Source organism: Oncorhynchus keta, chromosome 20 (assembly GCF_023373465.1).
Source record: "Oncorhynchus keta strain PuntledgeMale-10-30-2019 chromosome 20, Oket_V2, whole genome shotgun sequence".
Classification (NCBI taxonomy): domain Eukaryota; kingdom Metazoa; phylum Chordata; class Actinopteri; order Salmoniformes; family Salmonidae; genus Oncorhynchus; species Oncorhynchus keta.
The window spans coordinates 23166554-23191864 of record NC_068440.1 but is presented as its reverse complement, the minus strand read 5'-3'; the positions used below and the strand labels follow the sequence as shown (position 1 = coordinate 23191864).

General features: G+C 44.2%; 1 protein-coding gene and 1 long non-coding RNA gene across 4 annotated transcripts in view; both read left to right on the top strand.

Moving 5' to 3' along the window:
• The window catches only part of LOC118371858 (rap guanine nucleotide exchange factor 5-like), a 91459-nt gene that overhangs the window by 4021 nt on the left and 62127 nt on the right, over nucleotides 1–25311 (top strand). The window contains exons 2-3 of one of the 2 annotated variants that reach the window (XM_052472392.1): nucleotides 15820–15867; nucleotides 16523–16629. In XM_052472392.1, the coding sequence (XP_052328352.1) occupies nucleotides 15820–15867; nucleotides 16523–16629 (155 nt within the window). Of the gene's footprint in view, nucleotides 1–15816; nucleotides 15868–16522; nucleotides 16630–25311 lie in introns of both variants that reach the window. The other variant, XM_052472391.1, reaches the window with a different exon arrangement.
• Nucleotides 592–7157, top strand: LOC127909915 (uncharacterized). 2 transcript variants are annotated; one of them, XR_008072922.1, is made up of 5 exons: nucleotides 592–660; nucleotides 1165–1206; nucleotides 3091–3132; nucleotides 6105–6146; nucleotides 7027–7157. It is a non-coding gene; the product is annotated as an uncharacterized LOC127909915 (long non-coding RNA). The 2 variants fall into 2 exon arrangements; XR_008072921.1 differs by lacking the exons at nucleotides 592–660; nucleotides 7027–7157 and having other exon boundaries at nucleotides 1124–1206; nucleotides 6105–6205.

The following is a 25311-nucleotide window of genomic DNA, read 5'->3' as shown; positions in this document are numbered from 1 at the left end:
TTTCAGCATCATGAACCTGTCACATACTGAAGACCTATAGGTTCCCACTGCACTGACCTGTCACATACTGAAGACTTATAGGTTCACCACTGTACTAACCTGTTACACTGAAGGCCTATAGGTTCACCACTGCACTGACCTGTCACATACTGAAGACTTATAGGTTCACCACTGTACTAACCTGTTACACTGAAGGCCTATAGGTTCACCACTGCACTGACCTGTCACATACTGAAGACTTATAGGTTCACCACTGTACTAACCTGTTACATACTGAAGACCTATAGGTTCACCACTGTACTAACCTGTCACACACTGAAGACATATAGGTTCCCACTGTACTAACCTGTTACACTGAAGGCCTATAGGTTCACCACTGTACTAACCTGTTACACTGAAGGCCTATAGGTTCACCACTGTACTAACCTGTCACACACTGAAGACCAATAGGTTCACCACTGTACTAACCTGTCACATACTGAAGACCTATAGGTTCACCACTGTACTAACCTGTCACACACTGAAGCCCTATAGGTTCACCACTGTACTAACCTTTCACACACTGAAGACGTATAGGTTCACCACTGTACTCACCTGTCACACACTGAAGACCTATAGGTTCACCACTGTACTAACCTGTCACATACTGAAGACCTATAGGTTCACCACTGTACTAACCTGTAACACACTGAAGACTTATAGGTTCACCACTGTACTAACCTGTAACACACTGAAGACCTATAGGTTCACCACTGTACTAACCTGTCACACACTGAAGGCCTATAGGTTCACCACTGTACTAACCTGTTACACTGAAGACCTATAGGTTCACCACTGTACTAACCTGTAACACACTGAAGACCTATAGGTTCACCACTGTACTAACCTGTAACACACTGAAGACCTATAGGTTCACCACTGTACTAACCTGTCACACACTGAAGGCCTATAGGTTCACCACTGTCACACATTGAAGACCTATAGGTTCACCACTGTCACATATTGAAGACTTATAGGTTCACCACTGTCACATATTGAAGACTTATAGGTTCACCACTGTCACATATTGAAGACCTATAGGTTCACCACTGTACTAACCTGTCACACACTGAAGACCAATAGGTTCACCACTGTACTAACCTGTAACACACTGAAGACCTATAGGTTCACCACTGTATTAACCTGTCACACACTGAAGACCTATAGGTTCACCACTGTACTAACCTGTCACACACTGAAGGCCTATAGGTTCACCACTGTACTAACCTGTAACACACTGAAGACCTATAGGTTCACCACTGTACTAACCTGTCACACACTGAAGGCCTATAGGTTCACCACTGTACTAACCTGTTACACTGAAGACCTATAGGTTCACCACTGTACTAACCTGTCACACACTGAAGACCAATAGGTTCACCACTGTACTAACCTGTAACACACTGAAGACCTATAGGTTCACCACTGTACTAACCTGTCACACACTGAAGACTTATAGGTTCACCACTGTACTAACCTGTTACACTGAAGGCCTATAGGTTCACCACTGCACTGACCTGTCACATACTGAAGACCTATAGGTTCACCACTGTACTAACCTGTCACATACTGAAGACCTATAGGTTCACCACTGTACTAACCTGTCACACACTGAAGACCTATAGGTTCACCACTGTACTAACCTGTCACACACTGAAGACCAATAGGTTCACCACTGTACTAACCTGTCACACACTGAAGACCTATAGGTTCACCACTGTACTAACCTGTCACACACTGAAGACCAATAGGTTCACCACTGTACTAACCTGTCACATACTGAAGACCTATAGGTTCACCACTGTACTAACCTGTAACACACTGAAGACCTATAGGTTCACCACTGTACTAACCTGTAACACACTGAAGACCTATAGGTTCACCACTGTACTAACCTGTCACACACTGAAGACCTATAGGTTCACCACTGTACTAACCTGTCACACACTGAAGACCTATAGGTTCACCACTGTACTAACCTGTCACATACTGAAGACCTATAGGTTCACCACTGTACTAACCTGTAACACACTGAAGACCTATAGGTTCACCACTGTACTAACCTGTAACACACTGAAGACCTATAGGTTCACCACTGTACTAACCTGTCACACACTGAAGGCCTATAGGTTCACCACTGTACTAACCTGTTACACTGAAGACCTATAGGTTCACCACTGTACTAACCTGTCACACACTGAAGACCAATAGGTTCACCACTGTACTAACCTGTTACACTGAAGGCCTATAGGTTCACCACTGCACTGACCTGTCACATACTGAAGACCTATAGGTTCACCACTGTACTAACCTGTCACATACTGAAGACCTATAGGTTCACCACTGTACTAACCTGTCACACACTGAAGACCTATAGGTTCACCACTGTACTAACCTGTCACACACTGAAGACCAATAGGTTCACCACTGTACTAACCTGTCACACACTGAAGACCTATAGGTTCACCACTGTACTAACCTGTCACACACTGAAGACCAATAGGTTCACCACTGTACTAACCTGTCACATACTGAAGACCTATAGGTTCACCACTGTACTAACCTGTAACACACTGAAGACCTATAGGTTCACCACTGTACTAACCTGTTACACACTGAAGATCTATAGGTTCACCACTGTACTAACCTGTTACACACTGAAGACCTATAGGTTCACCACTGTACTAACCTGTTACATACTGAAGATCTATAGGTTCACCACTGTACTAACCTGTCACACACTGAAGACCAATAGGTTCACCACTGTACTAACCTGTAACACACTGAAGACCTATAGGTTCACCACTGTACTAACCTGTAACACACTGAAGGCCTATAGGTTCACCACTGTCACACATTGAAGACCTATAGGTTCACCACTGTCACACACTGAAGACCTATAGGTTCACCACTGTCACATATTGAAGACTTATAGGTTCACCACTGTCACATATTGAAGACCTATAGGTTCACCACTGTACTAACCTGTCACACACTGAAGACCAATAGGTTCACCACTGTACTAACCTGTAACACACTGAAGACCTATAGGTTCACCACTGTATTAACCTGTCACACACTGAAGACCTATAGGTTCACCACTGTACTAACCTGTCACACACTGAAGGCCTATAGGTTCACCACTGTACTAACCTGTAACACACTGAAGACCTATAGGTTCACCACTGTACTAACCTGTCACACACTGAAGGCCTATAGGTTCACCACTGTACTAACCTGTTACACTGAAGACCTATAGGTTCACCACTGTACTAACCTGTCACACACTGAAGACCAATAGGTTCACCACTGTACTAACCTGTAACACACTGAAGACCTATAGGTTCACCACTGTACTAACCTGTCACACACTGAAGACTTATAGGTTCACCACTGTACTAACCTGTTACACTGAAGGCCTATAGGTTCACCACTGCACTGACCTGTCACATACTGAAGACCTATAGGTTCACCACTGTACTAACCTGTCACATACTGAAGACCTATAGGTTCACCACTGTACTAACCTGTCACACACTGAAGACCTATAGGTTCACCACTGTACTAACCTGTCACACACTGAAGACCAATAGGTTCACCACTGTACTAACCTGTCACACACTGAAGACCTATAGGTTCACCACTGTACTAACCTGTCACACACTGAAGACCAATAGGTTCACCACTGTACTAACCTGTCACATACTGAAGACCTATAGGTTCACCACTGTACTAACCTGTAACACACTGAAGACCTATAGGTTCACCACTGTACTAACCTGTCACACACTGAAGACCAATAGGTTCACCACTGTACTAACCTGTCACATACTGAAGACCTATAGGTTCACCACTGTACTAACCTGTAACACACTGAAGACCTATAGGTTCACCACTGTACTAACCTGTCACACACTGAAGACCTATAGGTTCACCACTGTACTAACCTGTCACACACTGAAGACCTATAGGTTCACCACTGTACTAACCTGTCACATACTGAAGACCTATAGGTTCACCACTGTACTAACCTGTAACACACTGAAGACCTATAGGTTCACCACTGTACTAACCTGTAACACACTGAAGACCTATAGGTTCACCACTGTACTAACCTGTCACACACTGAAGGCCTATAGGTTCACCACTGTACTAACCTGTTACACTGAAGACCTATAGGTTCACCACTGTACTAACCTGTCACACACTGAAGACCAATAGGTTCACCACTGTACTAACCTGTTACACTGAAGGCCTATAGGTTCACCACTGCACTGACCTGTCACATACTGAAGACCTATAGGTTCACCACTGTACTAACCTGTCACATACTGAAGACCTATAGGTTCACCACTGTACTAACCTGTCACACACTGAAGACCTATAGGTTCACCACTGTACTAACCTGTCACACACTGAAGACCAATAGGTTCACCACTGTACTAACCTGTCACACACTGAAGACCTATAGGTTCACCACTGTACTAACCTGTCACACACTGAAGACCAATAGGTTCACCACTGTACTAACCTGTCACATACTGAAGACCTATAGGTTCACCACTGTACTAACCTGTAACACACTGAAGACCTATAGGTTCACCACTGTACTAACCTGTCACACACTGAAGACCAATAGGTTCACCACTGTACTAACCTGTCACATACTGAAGACCTATAGGTTCACCACTGTACTAACCTGTAACACACTGAAGACCTATAGGTTCACCACTGTACTAACCTGTCACACACTGAAGACCTATAGGTTCACCACTGTACTAACCTGTCACACACTGAAGACCTATAGGTTCACCACTGTACTAACCTGTCACATACTGAAGACCTATAGGTTCACCACTGTACTAACCTGTAACACACTGAAGACCTATAGGTTCACCACTGTACTAACCTGTAACACACTGAAGACCTATAGGTTCACCACTGTACTAACCTGTCACACACTGAAGGCCTATAGGTTCACCACTGTACTAACCTGTTACACTGAAGACCTATAGGTTCACCACTGTACTAACCTGTCACACACTGAAGACCAATAGGTTCACCACTGTACTAACCTGTCACACACTGAAGACCTATAGGTTCACCACTGTACTAACCTGTTACACACTGAAGGCCTATAGGTTCACCACTGTACTAACCTGTCACACACTGAAGACCAATAGGTTCACCACTGTACTAACCTGTCACACACTGAAGACCAATAGGTTCACCACTGTACTAACCTGTCACATACTGAAGACCTATAGGTTCACCACTGTACTAACCTGTCACACACTGAAGACTTATAGGTTCACCACTGTACTGACCTGTCACATACTGAAGACCTATAGGTTCACCACTGTACTAACCTGTAACACACTGAAGACCTATAGGTTCACCACTGTACTAACCTGTCACACACTGAAGACCTATAGGTTCACCACTGTACTAACCTGTCACACACTGAAGACCTATAGGTTCACCACTGTACTAACCTGTCACATACTGAAGACCTATAGGTTCACCACTGTACTAACCTGTAACACACTGAAGACCTATAGGTTCACCACTGTACTAACCTGTAACACACTGAAGACCTATAGGTTCACCACTGTACTAACCTGTTACACACTGAAGACCTATAGGTTCACCACTGTACTAACCTGTTACACTGAAGACCTATAGGTTCACCACTGTACTAACCTGTCACACACTGAAGACCAATAGGTTCACCACTGTACTAACCTGTAACACACTGAAGACCTATAGGTTCACCACTGTACTAACCTGTAACACACTGAAGACCTATAGGTTCACCACTGTACTAACCTGTCACACACTGAAGGCCTATAGGTTCACCACTGTCACACATTGAAGACCTATAGGTTCACCACTGTCACATATTGAAGACTTATAGGTTCACCACTGTCACATATTGAAGACTTATAGGTTCACCACTGTCACATATTGAAGACCTATAGGTTCACCACTGTACTAACCTGTCACACACTGAAGACCAATAGGTTCACCACTGTACTAACCTGTAACACACTGAAGACCTATAGGTTCACCACTGTATTAACCTGTCACACACTGAAGACCTATAGGTTCACCACTGTACTAACCTGTCACACACTGAAGGCCTATAGGTTCACCACTGTACTAACCTGTAACACACTGAAGACCTATAGGTTCACCACTGTACTAACCTGTCACACACTGAAGGCCTATAGGTTCACCACTGTACTAACCTGTTACACTGAAGACCTATAGGTTCACCACTGTACTAACCTGTCACACACTGAAGACCAATAGGTTCACCACTGTACTAACCTGTAACACACTGAAGACCTATAGGTTCACCACTGTACTAACCTGTCACACACTGAAGACCTATAGGTTCACCACTGTACTAACCTGTCACATACTGAAGACCTATAGGTTCACCACTGTACTAACCTGTAACACACTGAAGACCTATAGGTTCACCACTGTACTAACCTGTAACACACTGAAGACCTATAGGTTCACCACTGTACTAACCTGTCACACACTGAAGGCCTATAGGTTCACCACTGTACTAACCTGTTACACTGAAGACCTATAGGTTCACCACTGTACTAACCTGTCACACACTGAAGACCAATAGGTTCACCACTGTACTAACCTGTAACACACTGAAGACCTATAGGTTCACCACTGTACTAACCTGTAACACACTGAAGACCTATAGGTTCACCACTGTACTAACCTGTCACACACTGAAGGCCTATAGGTTCACCACTGTCACACATTGAAGACCTATAGGTTCACCACTGTCACATATTGAAGACTTATAGGTTCACCACTGTCACATATTGAAGACTTATAGGTTCACCACTGTCACATATTGAAGACCTATAGGTTCACCACTGTACTAACCTGTCACACACTGAAGACCAATAGGTTCACCACTGTACTAACCTGTAACACACTGAAGACCTATAGGTTCACCACTGTATTAACCTGTCACACACTGAAGACCTATAGGTTCACCACTGTACTAACCTGTCACACACTGAAGGCCTATAGGTTCACCACTGTACTAACCTGTAACACACTGAAGACCTATAGGTTCACCACTGTACTAACCTGTCACACACTGAAGGCCTATAGGTTCACCACTGTACTAACCTGTTACACTGAAGACCTATAGGTTCACCACTGTACTAACCTGTAACACACACTGAAGACCAATAGGTTCACCACTGTACTAACCTGTAACACACTGAAGAAGACCTATAGGTTCACCACTGTTGACTAACCTGTCACATATTGAAGACTTATAGGTTCACTGAAGACCTATAGGTTCACCACTGTACTAACCTGTCACACACTGAAGGCCTATAGGTTCACCACTGTCACACATTGAAGACCTATAGGTTCACCACTGTCACATATTGAAGACTTATAGGTTCACCACTGTCACATATTGAAGACTTATAGGTTCACCACTGTCACATATTGAAGACCTATAGGTTCACCACTGTACTAACCTGTCACACACTGAAGACCAATAGGTTCACCACTGTACTAACCTGTTACACACTGAAGACCTATAGGTTCACCACTGTCACACACTGAAGACCTATAGGTTCACCACTGTCACACACTGAAGACGTATAGGTTCACCACTGTACTAACCTGTTACACACTGAAGACGTATAGGTTCACCACTGTCACACACTGAAGACCTATAGGTTCACCACTGTCACACACTGAAGACGTATAGGTTCACCACTGTCACACACTGAAGACCTATAGGTTCACCACTGTACTAACCTGTTACACACTGAAGACGTATAGGTTCACCACTGTACTAACCTGTAACACACTGAAGACCTATAGGTTCACCACTGTACTAACCTGTTACACACTGAAGACCTATAGGTTCACCACTGTCACACATTGAAGACCTATAGGTTCACCACTGTCACATATTGAAGACTTATAGGTTCACCACTGTCACATATTGAAGACTTATAGGTTCACCACTGTCACATATTGAAGACCTATAGGTTCACCACTGTACTAACCTGTCACACACTGAAGACCAATAGGTTCACCACTGTACTAACCTGTAACACACTGAAGACCTATAGGTTCACCACTGTACTAACCTGTAACACACTGAAGGCCTATAGGTTCACCACTGTCACACATTGAAGACCTATAGGTTCACCACTGTCACACACTGAAGACCTATAGGTTCACCACTGTCACATATTGAAGACTTATAGGTTCACCACTGTCACATATTGAAGACTTATAGGTTCACCACTGTCACATATTGAAGACCTATAGGTTCACCACTGTCACATATTGAAGATCTATAGGTTCACCACTGTACTAACCTGTTACATACTGAAGACCTATAGGTTCACCACTGTCACATATTGAAGACTTATAGGTTCACCACTGTCACACACTAAAGACCTATAGGTTCACCACTGTACTAACCTGTTACATACTGAAGACATATAGGTTCACCACTGTACTAACCTGTTACACTGAAGACCTATAGGTTCACCACTGTACTAACCTGTTACATACTGAAGACCTATAGGTTCACCACTGTCACATATTGAAGACTTATAGGTTCACCACTGTCACACACTAAAGACCTATAGGTTCACCACTGTACTAACCTGTTACATACTGAAGACATATAGGTTCACCACTGTACTAACCTGTTACACTGAAGACCTATAGGTGCACCACTGTACTAACCTGTTACACTGAAGGCCTATAGGTTCACCACTGTACTAACCTGTTACATACTGAAGGCCTATAGGTTCACCACTGTACTAACCTGTTACATACTGAAGGCCTATAGGTTCCCACTGCACTGACCTGTCACACACTGAAGACCTATAGGTTCACCACTGTACTAACCTGTCACACACTGAAGACCTATAGGTTCACCACTGTACTAACCTGTTACACTGAAGGCCTATAGGTTCACCACTGCACTGACCTGTCACATACTGAAGACCTATAGGTTCACCACTGTACTAACCTGTTACACTGAAGGCCTATAGGTTCACCACTGTACTAACCTGTTACACTGAAGGCCTATAGGTTCACCACTGTACTAACCTGTTACATACTGAAGGCCTATAGGTTCACCACTGTACTAACCTGTTACATACTGAAGGCCTATAGGTTCACCACTGTACTAACCTGTTACACTGAAGGCCTATAGGTTCCCACTGCACTGACCTGTCACATACTGAAGACCTATAGGTTCACCACTGTACTAACCTGTCACATACTGAAGACCTATAGGTTCACCACTGCACTGACCTGTCACATACTGAAGACTTATAGGTTCACCACTGTACTAACCTGTCACATACTGAAGACCTATAGGTTCACCACTGTACTAACCTGTCACATACTGAAGACCTATAGGTTCACCACTGTACTAACCTGTCACATACTGAAGACCTATAGGTTCACCACTGTACTAACCTGTCACATACTGAAGACCTATAGGTTCACCACTGTACTAACCTGTCACATACTGAAGACCTATAGGTTCACCACTGCACTAACCTGTCACATACTGAAGACCTATAGGTTCACCACTGTACTAACCTGTCACACACTGAAGACCTATAGGTTCACCACTGTACTAACCTGTCACATACATAAGACCTATAGGTTCACCACTGTACTAACCTGTCACACACTGAAGACCTATAGGTTCACCACTGTACTAACCTGTCACATACTGAAGACCTATAGGTTCACCACTGTACTAACCTGTCACACACTGAAGACTTATAGGTTCACCACTGTACTGACCTGTCACATACTGAAGACCTATAGGTTCACCACTGTACTAACCTGTCACATACTGAAGGCCTATAGGTTCACCACTGTACTAACCTGTCACATACATAAGACCTATAGGTTCACCACTGTACTAACCTGTCACACACTGAAGACTTATAGGTTCACCACTGTACTGACCTGTCACATACTGAAGACCTATAGGTTCACCACTGTACTAACCTGTCACATACTGAAGACCTATAGGTTCACCACTGTACTAAGCTGTTACACTGAAGGCCTATAGGTTCACCACTGTACTAACCTGTCACATACATAAGACCTATAGGTTCACCACTGTACTAACCTGTCACACACTGAAGACTTATAGGTTCACCACTGTACTAACCTGTCACACACTGAAGACCTATAGGTTCACCACTGTACTAACCTGTCACACACTGAAGGCCTATAGGTTCACCACTGTACTAACCTGTCACACACTGAAGACCTATAGGTTCACCACTGTACTAACCTGTCACACACTGAAGACCTATAGGTTCACCACTGTACTAACCTGTCACATACTGAAGACCTATAGGTTCACCACTGTACTAACCTGTCACACACTGAAGACCTATAGGTTCACCACTGTACTAACCTGTCACATACTGAAGACCTATAGGTTCACCACTGTACTAACCTGTCACATACTGAAGACCTATAGGTTCACCACTGTACTAACCTGTCACACACTGAAGACCTATAGGTTCACCACTGTACTAACCTGTCACACACTGAAGACCTATAGGTTCACCACTGTACTAACCTGTCACACACTGAAGGCCTATAGGTTCACCACTGTACTAACCTGTCACACACTGAAGACCTATAGGTTCACCACTGTACTAACCTGTCACACACTGAAGACCTATAGGTTCACCACTGTACTAACCTGTCACATACTGAAGACCTATAGGTTCACCACTGTACTAACCTGTCACACACTGAAGACCTATAGGTTCACCACTGTACTAACCTGTTACACACTGAAGATCTATAGGTTCACCACACCACATGTCTATAACAGGTATAAAGACTGTTAAGATACTGTATTAATGTTTCAAGAAAGGAGTGTATGTATATATTTGACCTGGCTAAGTGGTTTTATGGGAGCTGATAATTATTTGTTTTTTGACTATGCTGGTCTTGGGAAGACATTATCAGATGCAGTCAAGACCGAATACAAATGTATCTGACACTGAGACAAGGCCAAGACACTCTATGTGGTCTCGAGACCGGACTCAAGACCGGGACCGGTCTCGACTACTACAACACTGTGCATTACCACCACCAAATGTTTTGGAGTGTGGACCTCTTCAATTTAACACTACCTATATGTACATATTACCTCAATTACCTCAACTAACCTGTACCCCTGCACATTGACTCGGTACCGGTACCCCCTGTATATATAGCCACGTTATTGTAATTTTGTGTTATTTTTTTAAACTTTAGTTTATTTAGTAAATGTTTTCTTAGCTCATATTTTTCTTAAAACTGCATTTTTGCTTAAGGGCTTGTAAGTAAGCTTTTAAAAGTCTAGACTTGTATTCGGTGAGTGTGACAAATACAATTTGATTTGATCTTTCAATCACCCACTGAGGGGGAGGGCTCCTAAAAACCAATGAGGAGATGGGAGATGCGGGACTTACATTCGCGTCACCGAGTGTCTGCGTAGCCAGGCGCTAAAATAGATCCAAGTTCTGTTTAGTTCCTGGCTACAGAGAAGCTCTTTGATGTGACAGCAGTTTGGACTAAAGGTTTGAATAACATGTATGTGCAAATGTATTTTGCAACACGTGTTGCAAAATGTGAGCGTGTACCACAGATACAGATATACACACATACAGTACACACTCATTCACATACACACATACCCTTCTCACTTTGAAGTCATCACATAGATAAACATGTTGGGGTGTGCTGTCTCTCTCTCTCTCTGTCTGTCTGTCTGTCTGTCTAATCTCTCCAGTTATTTTTCTTTCTTTCTCTCTCCCTCCATATTTCTCTCCTGTTCACCTCTCTCCCGTTCTTTCTGTCAGTAGTAGCCTCAGGCTCTGTGACAGCACAGCTCTGCTTTCTATCCTGTCCAGGAGGAGATGAGGTGTGTGTGTGAGAGGGGATATGCACTGGTGATGGGTAATGACATCACATCGGTTTGTATGAATAACATTGCAACTGTGTGGACTTCGACAACTTTGTGAAGTTCAGACAATTGCTTGCTAATTGCCCGTTGGACCAAGTGTGAATGTTCTGTGGGCCTAACCTACCCAACCAGTTTAAATATTATTAAGCCAGTTGGTGGCGCATCAGCAGGCAGTTCAGTGGGCCGATGTTAAATTGAGTCTGTGAGGATTTTTTTTTGCATCAAATCAAATTTTATTTGTCACATACACATGGTTAGCAGATGTTAATGCGAGTGTAGCGAAATGCTTGTGCTTCTAGTTCCGACAATGCAGTAATAACCAACAAGTAATCTAACTAACAATTCCAAAACTACTGTCTTATACACAGTGTAAGGGGATAAAGAATATGTACATAAAGATATATGAATGAGTGATGGTACAGAGCAGGATAGGCAAGATACAGTAGATGGTATTGAGTACAGTATATACATATGAGATGAGTATGTAAACAAAGTGGCATAGTTAAAGTGGCTAGTGATACATGTATTACATAAGGATGCAGTAGATGATATAGAGCACAGTATATACGTATGCATATGAGATGAATAATGTAGGGTATGTAAACATTATATTAGGTAGCATTGTTTAGAGTGGCTAGTGATATATTTTACATCATTTCCCATCAATTCCCATTATTAAAGTGGCTGGAGTTGAGTCAGTGTGTTGGCAGCAGCCACTCAATGTTAGTGGTGGCTGTTTAACAGTCTGATGGCCTTGAGATAGATGCTCTCGATTGTGCATCTGTGGAAGTGCTTTTGGTGACAAGCCAAATTTCTTCAGCCTCCTGAGGTTGAAGAGGCGCTGCTGCGCCTTCCTCACGATGCTGTCTGTGTGAGTGGACCAATTCAGTTTGCCTGTGATGTGTATGCCGAGGAACTTAAAACTTACTACCCTCTCCACTACTGTTCCATCGATGTGGATAGGGTGGTGTTCCCTCTGCTGTTTCCTGAAGTCCACAATCATCTCCTTAGTTTTGTTGACGTTGAGTGTGAGGTTATTTTCCTGACACCACACTCCGAGGGCCCTCACCTCCTCCCTGTAGGCCGTCTCGTCGTTGCTGGTAATCAAGCCTACCACTGTTGTGTCGTCCGCAAACTTGATGATTGAGTTGGAGGCGTGCGTGGCCACGCAGTCGTGGGTGAACAGGGAGTACAGGAGAGGGCTCAGAACGCACCCTTGTGGGGCCCCAGTGTTGAGGATCAGCGGGGTGGAGATGTTGTTGCCTACCCTCACCACCTGGGGGCGGCCCGTCAGGAAGTTCAGTACCCAGTAGCACAGAGCGGGGTCGAGACCCAGGGTCTCGAGCTTGATGATGAGCTTGGAGGGTACTACGATGTTGAATGCCGAGCTGTAGTCGATGAACAGCATTCTCACATAGGTATTCCTCTTGTCTAGATGGGTTAGGGCAGTGTGCAGTGTGGTTGAGATTGCATCGTCTGTGGACCTATTTGGGCGGTAAGCAAATTGGAGTGGGTCTAGGGTGTCAGGTAGGGTGGAGGGATATGGTCCTTGACTAGTCTCTCAAAGCACTTCATGATGACGGAAGTGAGTGCTACGGGGCGGTAGTCGTTTAGCTCAGTTACCTTAGCTTTCTTGGGAACAGGAACAATGGTGGCCCTCTTGAAGCATGTGGGAACAGCAGACTGGTATAGGGATTGATTGAATATGTCCGTAAACACACCGGCCAGCTGGTCTGCGCATGCTCTGAGGGCGCGGCTGGGGATGGCGTCTGGGCCTGCAGCCTTGCGAGGGTTAACACGTTGAAATGTTTTCGTTGAAGGCCGTGTCAGTGGCACTGTATTGTCCTCAAAGCGGGCAAAAAAGTTATTTAGTCTGCCTGGGAGCAAGACATCCTGGTCCGTGACTGGGCTGGTTTTCTTCTTGTATCCGTGATTGACTGTAGACCCTGCCACATACCTCTTGTGTCTGAGCCGTTGAATTGAGATTCTACTTTGTCTCTATACTGACGCGTAGCTTGTTTGATAGCCTTGCGGAGGGAATAGCTGCACTGTTTGTATTCGGTCATGTTACCAGTCACCTTGCCCTGATTAAAAGCAGTGGTTCGTGCTTTCAGTTTCACGCGAATATTGCCATCAATCCACGGTTTCTGGTTAGGGAATGTTGTAATCGTTGCTATGGGAACGACATCTTCAACGCACGTTCTAATGAACTCGCACACCGAATCAGCGTATTCGTCAATGTTGTTATCTGACGCAATACGAAACATGTCCCAGTCCACGTGATGGAAGCAGTCTTGGAGTGTGAGCTTGGTCGGACCAGCGTTGGACAGACCTCAGCGTGGGAGCTTCTTGTTTTAATTTCTGTCTGTAGGCAGGGATCAACAAAATGGAGTCGTGGTCAGCTTTTCCGAAAGGGGGGCGGGGCAGGGCCTTATATGCGTCGCGGAAGTTAGAGTAACAATGATCCAAGGTTTTTCCGGCCCAGGTTGCGCAATCGATATGCTGATACAATTTCGGGAGTCTTGTTTTCAGATTAGCCTTGTTAAAATCCCCAGCTACAATGAATGCAGCCTCAGGATGTATGGATTCCAGTTTGCAAAGAGTCAAATAAAGTTCGTTCAGAGCCATCGATGTGTCTGCTTGGGGGGGAATATATACAGCTGTGATTATAATCAGAGAGAATTCTCTTGGTAGATAATGCGGTCGACATTTGATTGAGGAATTCTAAATCAGGTGAACAGAAGGATTTGAGTTCCTGTATGTTTCTTTGATCACACCACGCCTCGTTAGCCATAAGGCATACGCCCCCGCCCCTCTTCTTACCAGAAAGATGTTTGTTTCTGTCGGCGCGATGCGTGGAGAAACCCGCTGGCTGCACCGCCTCCGATAGCGTCTCTCCAGTGAGCCATGTTTCCGTGAAGCAAATAACGTTACAGTCTCTGATGTCCCTCTGGAATGCTACCCTTGCTCGGGTTTCATCAACCTTGTTGTCAAGAGACTGGACATTGGCGAGAAGAATGCTAGGAAGTGGTGCACGATGTGCCCGTCTCTGGAGTCTGACCAGAAGACCGCCTTGTTTCCCTCTTTTTCGGAGTCGTTTTTTTGGGTCGCCGCATGGGATCCATTCCGTTGTCCTGGTTGAAAGGCAGAACACAGGATCCGCTTCGCGAAAATCATATTCTTGGTCGTACTGATGGTGAGTTGACGCTGATCTTATATTCAGTAGTTCTTCTCGACTGTATGTAATGAAACCTAAGATGACCTGGGGTACTAATGTAAGAAATAACACGTAAAAAAACAAAAAACTGCATAGTTTCCTAGGAACGTGAAGCGAGGCGGCCATCTCTGTCGGCGCCGGAAGTAAAACAGGAACAGTCATGTATGCTCTTTTACATAATAGTGTAGGTTAACAGCAAGGATAAACCGATATTACAATATGCCTGGCTCATATCAATATCAAACAATATTGATATATTGAATTATCAATATTGCTAACAAACTGGTTTCTTATGTCTCTGTCCAAAGGGGAAATATGATGATGAAGAAGTGGAGGTGGGGGTAGACGACTGTCTTTTCTCCTTCTCTGTCAGGAGAGAGACGGAGGGATGGAGACAGATGTAGACAGATTATAGATCTGTACATAGTTTGTAGGCTGCATTTTATGCTCTACTTCTCTCCTAACCCAAACATTGTCTGGAAATGTGTGGTTTAATACTGTGTGTTCTGACTGTGTTTTGATTGTGTCTCGATAGCAGTCACCGGATACCATCCCTGGACCCAGCACCAGCCCTACTGTTCACAAGGTACACACACTCTCACACACAGAGACACACACACACATGCATGCATAGGTTATGAAACGTCAGCAAATAAAGAATGTGGTGTGACTTCATAGTCAAATACATATTGGTCAAATACTTTGTTTTAGTGCTCTTTTCTTGATTTCAGTTTGATTAGTACGATGGAATCACTAGAATAGTCCCAAAAGTACAACATCCCCTCGCCTTTACACCTCAAATATTTGGAAGTAGGCTATTTGAATTTATGTAGGGGACTTCAACCCTGTTCCTGGAGAGCTACCCTGCTGCAGGTTTTCGCTCCAACCCCATTTGTAACTAACCTGGTACAGCTTATTAACCAGCTAATTATTAGAATCAGGTGTGCTAGATTAGGGTTGGAGTGGACGGTTGCTCTCCAGGAACAGGGTTGGAGAATCCTGATATAGATAGTACTTGACCCAAGTTAAAATGGTGACGTCATAGTTTCACCTAGCCTCTGTTTCACCTACATGTTTTGTTTCAATATCAATAGTTACACTGATATCTCAGAGTTCTCTTGTGTCAACACACACACACACACACACACACACACACACACACACACACACACACACACACAGAGAAACACGTCTGTGAAAACAACTATGTATTATTTGACTCACGTGTGTATGTTTGTCAGTCCTGCTCCCAGAGCTTCCCGTGTGCAGGGCGTGCTGTGAGGAATGCGTTCCTGTCTCATGGTCCGTACCCTGCTAAAGACAAGATTCACCTCGCCAGGATCATAAGGTGTGCATCTTTGAGTGTGTGAGTGTGATAGACATAGAGAGAGTCAGTGTGATAGACATAGAGAGAGAGAGAGTCAGTGTGATGGACATAGAGAGAAACAGAGAGAGAGTCAGTGTGATAGACATAGAGAGAAACAGAGAGAGAGTCAGTGTGATAGACATAGAGAGAAACAGAGAGAGAGAGAGAGTCAGTGTGATAGACATAGAGAAACAGAGAGAGAGAGTCAGTGTGATAGACATAGAGAGAAACAGAGAGAGAGAGAGAGAGTCAGTGTGATAGACATAGAGAAACAGAGAGAGAGAGTCAGTGTGATAGACATAGAGAGAAACAGAGAGAGAGTCAGTGTGATAGACATAGAGAGAGTCAGTGTGATAGACATAGAGAGAAACAGAGAGAGTCAGTGTGATAGACATAGAGAGAGAGTCAGTGTGATAGACATAGAGAGAAACAGAGAGAGAGTCAGTGTGATAGACATAGAGAGAGAGTCAGTGTGATAGACATAGAGAGAAACAGAGAGAGAGAGAGAGAGTCAGTGTGATAGACATAGAGAAACAGAGAGAGTCAGTGTGATAGACATAGAGAGAAACAGAGAGAGAGAGAGTCAGTGTGATAGACATAGAGAAACAGAGAGAGAGAGTCAGTGTGATAGACATAGAGAGAAACAGAGTCAGTGTGATAGACATAGAGAGAGTCAGTGTGATAGACATAGAGAAACAGAGAGAGAGAGTCAGTGTGATAGACATAGAGAAACAGAGAGAGAGAGTCAGTGTGATAGACATAGAGAAAACAGAGAGAGAGAGAGAGAGTCAGTGTGATAGACAGAGAGAGAGTCAGTGTGATAGACATAGAGAAACAGAGAGAGAGAGTCAGTGTGATAGACATAGAGAGAGAGAGAGTCAGTGTGATAGACATAGAGAAACAGAGAGAGTCAGTGTGATAGAGAAACAGAGAGAGAGAGAGAGAGTCAGTGTGATAGAGAAACAGAGAGAGAGAGAGAGAGTCAGTGTGATAGACAGAGAGAAACAGAGAGAGTCAGTGTGATAGACAGAGAGAAACAGAGAGAGTCAGTGTGATAGACATAGAGAGAAACAGAGAGAGAGAGAGTCAGTGTGATAGACATAGAGAAACAGAGAGAGTCAGTGTGATAGACATAGAGAGAGTCAGTGTGATAGACATAGAGAGAGAGAGAGTCAGTGTGATAGACATAGAGAGAAACAGAGAGAGAGAGTCAGTGTGATAGACATAGAGAAACAGAGAGAGAGAGTCAGTGTGATAGACATAGAGAGAAACAGAGTCAGTGTGATAGACATAGAGAGAAACAGAGAGAGTCAGTGTGATAGACAGAGAGAGAGAGTCAGTGTGATAGACATAGAGAGTCAGTGTGATAGACATAGAGAGTCAGTGTGATAGACATAGAGAGAAACAGAGAGAGTCAGTGTGATAGACAGAGAGAGTCAGTGTGATAGACAGAGAGAGTCAGTGTGATAGACAGAGAGAGTCAGTGTGATAGACATAGAGAGTCAGTGTGATAGACAGAGAGAGTCAGTGTGATAGACAGAGAGAGTCAGTGTGATAGACATAGAGAGTCAGTGTGATAGACATAGAGAGTCAGTGTGATAGACATAGAGAGAGTCAGTGTGATAGACATAGAGAGAAACAGAGGGAGAGAGAGTCAGTGTGATAGACATAGAGAGAAACAGAGAGAGAGTCAGTGTGATAGACATAGAGAGAAACAGAGGGAGAGAGAGTCAGTGTGATAGACAGAGCGAGTCAGTGTGATAGACATAGAGAGAAACAGAGGGAGAGAGAGTCAGTGTGATAGACATAGAGAGAAACAGAGAGAGAGTCAGTGTGATAGACAGAGCGAGTCAGTGTGATAGACATAGCGAGAAACAGAGAGTCAGTGAGATATTCATAGAGAGAAACAGAGAGAGTCAGTGTGATAGACAGAGAGAAACAGAGAGAGTCAGTGTGATAGACAGAGAGAAACAGAGAGAGTCGGTGTGATAGACAGAGAGAAACAGAGAGAGTCAGTGTGATAGACATAGAGAGAAACAGAGAGAGAGAGAGTCAGTGTGATAGACATAGAGAAACAGAGAGAGAGAGTCAGTGTGATAGACATAGAGAGAAACAGAGAGAGTCAGTGTGATAGACATAGAGAGAAACAGAGAGAGAGAGAGTCAGTGTGATAGACATAGAGAAAAAGAGAGAGAGAGTCAGTGTGATAGACATAGAGAGAAACAGAGAGAGAGAGTCAGTGTGATAGACATAGAGAGAGAGAGTCAGTGTGATAGACAGAGAGAAACAGAGAGAGAGAGTCAGTGTGATAGACATAGAGAGAAACAGAGAGAGAGAGTCAGTGTGATAGACATAGAGAGAAACAGAGAGAGAGTCAGTGTGATAGACATAGAGAGAGTCAGTGTGATAGACATAGAGAGAGAGTCAGTGTGATAGACATAGAGAGAGAGTCAGTGTGATAGACATAGAGAGAAACAGAGAGAGTCAGTGTGATAGACATAGAGAGAAACAGAGAGAGAGAGAGAGTCAGTGTGATAGACATAGAGAGAAACAGAGAGAGAGAGTCAGTGTGATAGACATAGAGAGAAACAGAGAGAGTCAGTGTGATAGACATAGAGAGAAACAGAGAGAGAGAGAGTCAGTGTGATAGACATAGAGAGAAACAGAGAGAGAGTCAGTGTGATAGACATAGAGAGAAACAGAGAGAGAGTCAGTGTGATAGACATAGAGAAACAGAGAGAGAGAGAGAGAGTCAGTGTGATAGACATAGAGAGAAACAGAGAGAGAGTCAGTGTGATAGACATAGAGAGAGTCAGTGTGATAGACATAGAGAGAGTCGGTGTGATAGACATAGAGAGAGTCAGTGTGATAGATATAGAGAAACAGAGAGAGTCAGTGTGATAGACATAGAGAGAAACAGAGAGAGAGTCAGTGTGATAGACATAGAGAGAGTCAGTGTGATAGACATAGAGAGAGTCAGTGTGATAGACATAGAGAGAGTCAGTGTGATAGACAGAGAGAGAGTCAGTGTGATAGACATAGAGAGAAACAGAGAGAGAGTCAGTGTGATAGACAGAGAGAGAGTCAGTGTGATAGACAGAGAGAGAGTCAGTGTGATAGACAGAGAGAGAGTCAGTGTGATAGACAGAGAGAGAGTCAGTGTGATAGACAGAGAGAGAGTCAGTGTGATAGACAGAGAGAGAGTCAGTGTGATAGACATAGAGAGAGTCAGTGTGATAGACATAGAGAGAGTCAGTGTGATAGACATAGAGAGAGTCAGTGTGATAGACATAGAGAGAGTCGGTGTGATAGACAGAGAGAGAGTCAGTGTGATAGACATAGAGAGAGTCAGTGTGATAGACATAGAGAGAGTCAGTGTGATAGACATAGAGAGAGTCGGTGTGATAGACATAGAGAGAGTCAGTGTGATAGACATAGAGAGAGTCAGTGTGATAGACATAGAGAGAGTCAGTGTGATAGACATAGAGAGAGTCAGTGTGATAGACATAGAGAGAGTCAGTGTGATAGACATAGAGAGAGTCAGTGTGATAGACATAGAGAGAGTCAGTGTGATAGACAGAGAGAGAGTCAGTGTGATAGACAGAGAGAGAGTCGGTGTGATAGACAGAGAGAGAGTCAGTGTGATAGACAGAGAGAGAGTCAGTGTGATAGACATAGAGAGAGTCAGTGTGATAGACAGAGAGAGAGACAGTGTGATAGACATAGAGAGAAACAGTGTGATAGACATAGAGAGAGAGTCAGTGTGATAGACATAGAGAGAGAGTCAGTGTGATAGACATAGAGAGAGAGTCAGTGTGATAGACAGAGAGAGAGAGTCAGTGTGATAGACATAGAGAGAGAGTCAGTGTGATAGACATAGAGAGAGAGTCAGTGTGATAGACATAGAGAGAGAGTCAGTGTGATAGACATAGAGAGAGAGTCAGTGTGATAGACATAGAGAGAAACAGAGAGAGAGAGAGAGTCAGTGTGATAGACATAGAGAAACAGAGAGAGAGTCAGTGTGATAGACATAGAGAGAGAGTCAGTGTGATAGACATAGAGAGAAACAGTGTGATAGACATAGAGAGAGTCAGTGTGATAGACATAGAGAGAGAGTCAGTGTGATAGACATAGAGAGAAACAGAGAGAGAGAGAGAGTCAGTGTGATAGACATAGAGAAACAGGGAGAGAGTCAGTGTGATAGACATAGAGAGAGTCAGTGTGATAGAGAGAAACAGAGAGAGAGAGAGAGAGAGAGAGAGAGTCAGTGTGATAGACATAGAGAGAAACAGAGAGAGAGTCAGTGTGATAGACAGAGAGAGAGTCAGTGTGATAGACATAGAGAGAAACAGAGAGAGAGTCAGTGTGATAGACATAGAGAGAGTCAGTGTGATAGACATAGAGAGAGTCAGTGTGATAGACATAGAGAGAGTCAGTGTGATAGACATAGAGAGAGTCAGTGTGATAGACATAGAGAGAGTCAGTGTGATAGACATAGAGAGAGTCAGTGTGATAGACATAGAGAGAGTCAGTGTGATAGACATAGAGAGAGTCAGTGTGATAGACAGAGAGAAACAGAGAGAGAGTCAGAATGATAGAAACAGAGAGTGTGAGTGTTTTTGTTGCTGTTGAATTATGTTTAGTTCTAAAACTGATGATGTATGTCCTTCATTGTAGCCTTGTGCAGGTGCTTGGTGTCACCATGGCAACACTAAACTCTGGTCCTTGAGTTTGCTCCACAGTTGCCAGAAAAAGTGCTGACAATGTGAAATGATGCCAGCAGCAGCATTCCACTGCTGACTTGCCTCTGAAGCATAGCAGGGTTGATCCCTGGATGGGAGGCCAGATGCTTCTGGAAGTGGTATTGGAGGGCCATTACGAGGCACTCTTTCCTCTGGTCATAAATATATATATATATATATCTCCGGGCAGTGCTTGGGGACGTAACCCTGTGTAGGGTGCCGTCTTTCGGATGGGACTTTAAATGGGTGTCCTGACTCTGTGGTCACAAAAAAATCCCATGGGATTTATCGTAAGAGTAGGGGGGTTAACCCCGGTGTCCTGGCTAAATTCCCAATCTGTCCCTCAAACCATCATGGCCACCTAATCATCCCCGGCTTCCAATTGGCTCATTCATCCCCCTCCTCTCCCCTGCAACTATTCCCCAGGTCATTGCTGTAGATGAGACTGTGTTCTCAGTCAACTTACCTGGTAAAATAAATGGAAATATCTGATCCAGCGCAGTACGTTTTGGATTAGCATGGTAATGTGAAAAGGATAGAACTTTATTTTAAACTGAAGTTGCCATGGTGACATACAGTGCTGAGCGATCCATTCCAGCAGAGTGCCCTGCTGAACACTAACTGCCATCTGAGGACACATCGATGTGTGTGTGTGCATGTGTATTGATACTGTGTGTGTGTGTATTGATACTGTGTGCGTGTGTATTGATACTGTGTGTATTGATACTGTGTGCGTGTGTATTGATACTGTGTGCGTGTGTATTGATACTGTGTGTGTGTGTGTATTGATACTGTGTGCGTGTGTATTGATACTGTGTGCCTGTGTATTGATACTGTGTGTGTGTGTGTGTGTATTGATACTGTGTGTGTGTGTATTGATACTGTATGCGTGTGTATTGATACTGTATGCATGTGTATTGATACTGTGTGTATTGATACTGTGTGCCTGTGTGTGTGTGTATTGATACTGTGTGTGTGTGTGGGTGTGGGTGTATTGATACTGTGTGCGTGTGTATTGATACTGTGTGCGCGTGTGTATTGATACTGTGTGCATGTGTATTGATACTGTGTGCATGTGTATTGATACTGTGTGTGCGTGTTGTAACGGTTTTGACTTGAGGTTATTATTTATAGGGGTGCCAGGTAGGTTGTGCCTACCAGAGAAAACATTGGTTTCTCCTTTTAGTTTGGGTGGGAATGAGTCCCATCTGGTCCGTCAAGTCTACACCAATACAAAGGACGTATGTAAAAGGCAGGAGGGAAATAAACTTTTCATAAACCCTTAAAACATTGAAAATAACTTCAAAAACAACTATATTCTGTTGCGTGGGTTGTATTAGCAACAACAATGATTACACACACACATATAATAATATTACAATGAGTTCTGGTTCCTCCAGAAATGTCCTGTACCTCGGGCCTAAAAAGAGTCCTGCCCGGTAAAGGAGTTCAGTGAACTCAAGTGACTTTTGTCACGCGATGTTTGTCCGTTCATTCCGTGTAGCGTAAACCCAGTACTAAACATACAATCAATATAACAATTACTTTACCACAGAACCTTAAAGCGGATCAACTCTTAATTAAGTCCTCAACTACCACTAACTACACAAATCACAGTATACATCACATCCAAACAAATGAAATACCGTATACAAAAAGGTGGTAGTCAGTCGGTCAGTCAGACAATCCAATCCGCCAATAGATCTCCAGCGGAGAAAGGCCACGAAGAACGGAGAGGTGTAGTCCAGGGACGCGAAGAGTGGATCCGATCCTGGGTAAACTCTCTTAGGCTACAAAACACACGTTTAACGGCAACAAAACCAACGGAATAGAGAAGCTTCGGAACTGAGGGCTGAACACATACTCATGCACGTCTCCATCACAACCCCCTTTCGTGCAGCTGATGCTGGCTATTTAATTGGGAATTAAAGGGAAAGCGCCCTATTGGAAGGAGCTGCACTGAGACGGTTCAGAAAAATTCAGGGCCGTCACACACCCCTCCCCTGGAAAAAGCCGACCATTGCCCTGGAAGGCACATCTTGGTCGGGAAACCGAGAAAGGTCTCCTCATCACTTTCCTCTACAAAAATATTCATTACTTTTTGGAGCTCACGCTCCTCAACTGAGAAGTCACAGGCCTTAAGGTGCGAGACTTCTGGGTCTGGGAATCCAAGAAAAGTATCCTCACTATCCTCTTCAAAGATATCCAGGACCTTGCGGCGCTCAATCGCCTCAATTCCTCAGCCGAGGGTAACAGGCCTTAAGGCGTGAGACATGGACGATGCGCATATCTTCACCTGTGTCCTCTTTCACCACTCGGTAGTTCAAAGGGCCCATCTGCTCCACAATCCTATATGGTCCTTGCCATTTAGGAGGCGAGCTTGGCCGAGAAGAATTGTTCAGCTTTCGAGTAAGGATGAGAGCGAAGCCACACCCGATCACGAAGCTGGAACTGCATGTCTCGTCTGTTCTTATCATAATTTCTCTTCTGCTTGAGTCGAGCCTGGATCATGTTCTTTGAGACAAGAGCTCTCAAGTCATGGAGATGGCCTACCTGGTCATAGCAAGCAGCGTCTGGAGTAAGCTGCTGGGGCTGTAGCACCATATCCAAGGGTCCTCGGAGAGGACGACTTAGGTTCAGCTCTGCAGGTGTGACTCCAGTGGACTCTTGCACAGCAGAATTCAGGGCAAATCGAAACTCGTGAAGGTGCTTGTCCCAGTGTTTGTGCTGGGTCCCTACATAGGAAGCAATCATTGTCTTCAAGGTTCGATTTACTCTCTCAGTGAGATTGGTCTGTGGGTGATAGGCCGTGGTCAACTTCTGCCTCAGGTTCCATCTTTGGCAGGTCTCCTCAAAGAGATCAGAGACAAATTGGGAACCTCGATCAGACAGGATGTAATCAGGCACTCCCCAGCGAGTCAGGATCTCTTTCGTAAGGATGTTAGAGACGGTCCTTGCTGTGGCCTGACGCAGGGAAAAGAGTTCCACCCACTTTGAATAGTAATCAACAAAAACAAGTATGTACACATTCTGATTGGAGCTTCTAGGAAATGGACCCATCAAATCCACTCCTAACATTTCCCAAGGTCGGGTAACCACCGTTTGCTGCAACTTGCCAGCAGGCTTTCTACCTTCTGGTTTGTACATTTGACAAACCTGACAATTTCGGATGTGTGACTTCACATCCATGCTCAGATGTGGCCAGTAGAGTAACGCTTGCAACCGCTTGTAGGTTTTGAACCTGCCCAAATGACCAGCTAATGGGTCTTCATGGAAATGTTGAAGCAGTTGTAGGCGTAGAGTGTCCGGTATGTACATTTGGTAGAGTGTTCTGTGAGGTAGTTGTACGACTCGGTAGACTTTATCTTCAATGATGGTCAGCTTTGTGGTAGGATTGACCATCTTTTCTCCATCTTCCAGGATAGTCTGGTACAAAGCCTGTACTTCTGGATCATCCTGTTGAGCTTTCCATATGGCCTCATCAGAGATGGGAAAGTCCGTTTTGGGCGAGTCTCGACTGCTTGACAGGACAGTAGCACATGTAAGATGAGGGCCACAGTTATCACAAGCAGGAGCTCTGGACAAGGCATCTAGAACAGTGTTGTATTTTCCTTTCCTGTATTCCACTGCAAATGTGAACTCTTGCAACCGTAGAGCCCATCTTATGAGTCTGGTGCTTGGTTTGTTGGTCTTGAACACCCACACAAGGGAGGAATGGTCAGTGACCACAGTGAAGTGTCGTCCCTCCAGGTAGTACCTCCACTTTTCCAAAGCCCAGACCACTGCAAGGCACTCTTGCTCTGTTGTGGAGTAGTTCCGTTCTGCTCCATTCAATGTCCGACTGGCGAACGCTAGCACTTCTTCAGTGCCAAGTCCAGTCTGTTGGACTAGGACAGCACCAAGTCCAACATCACTTGCATCA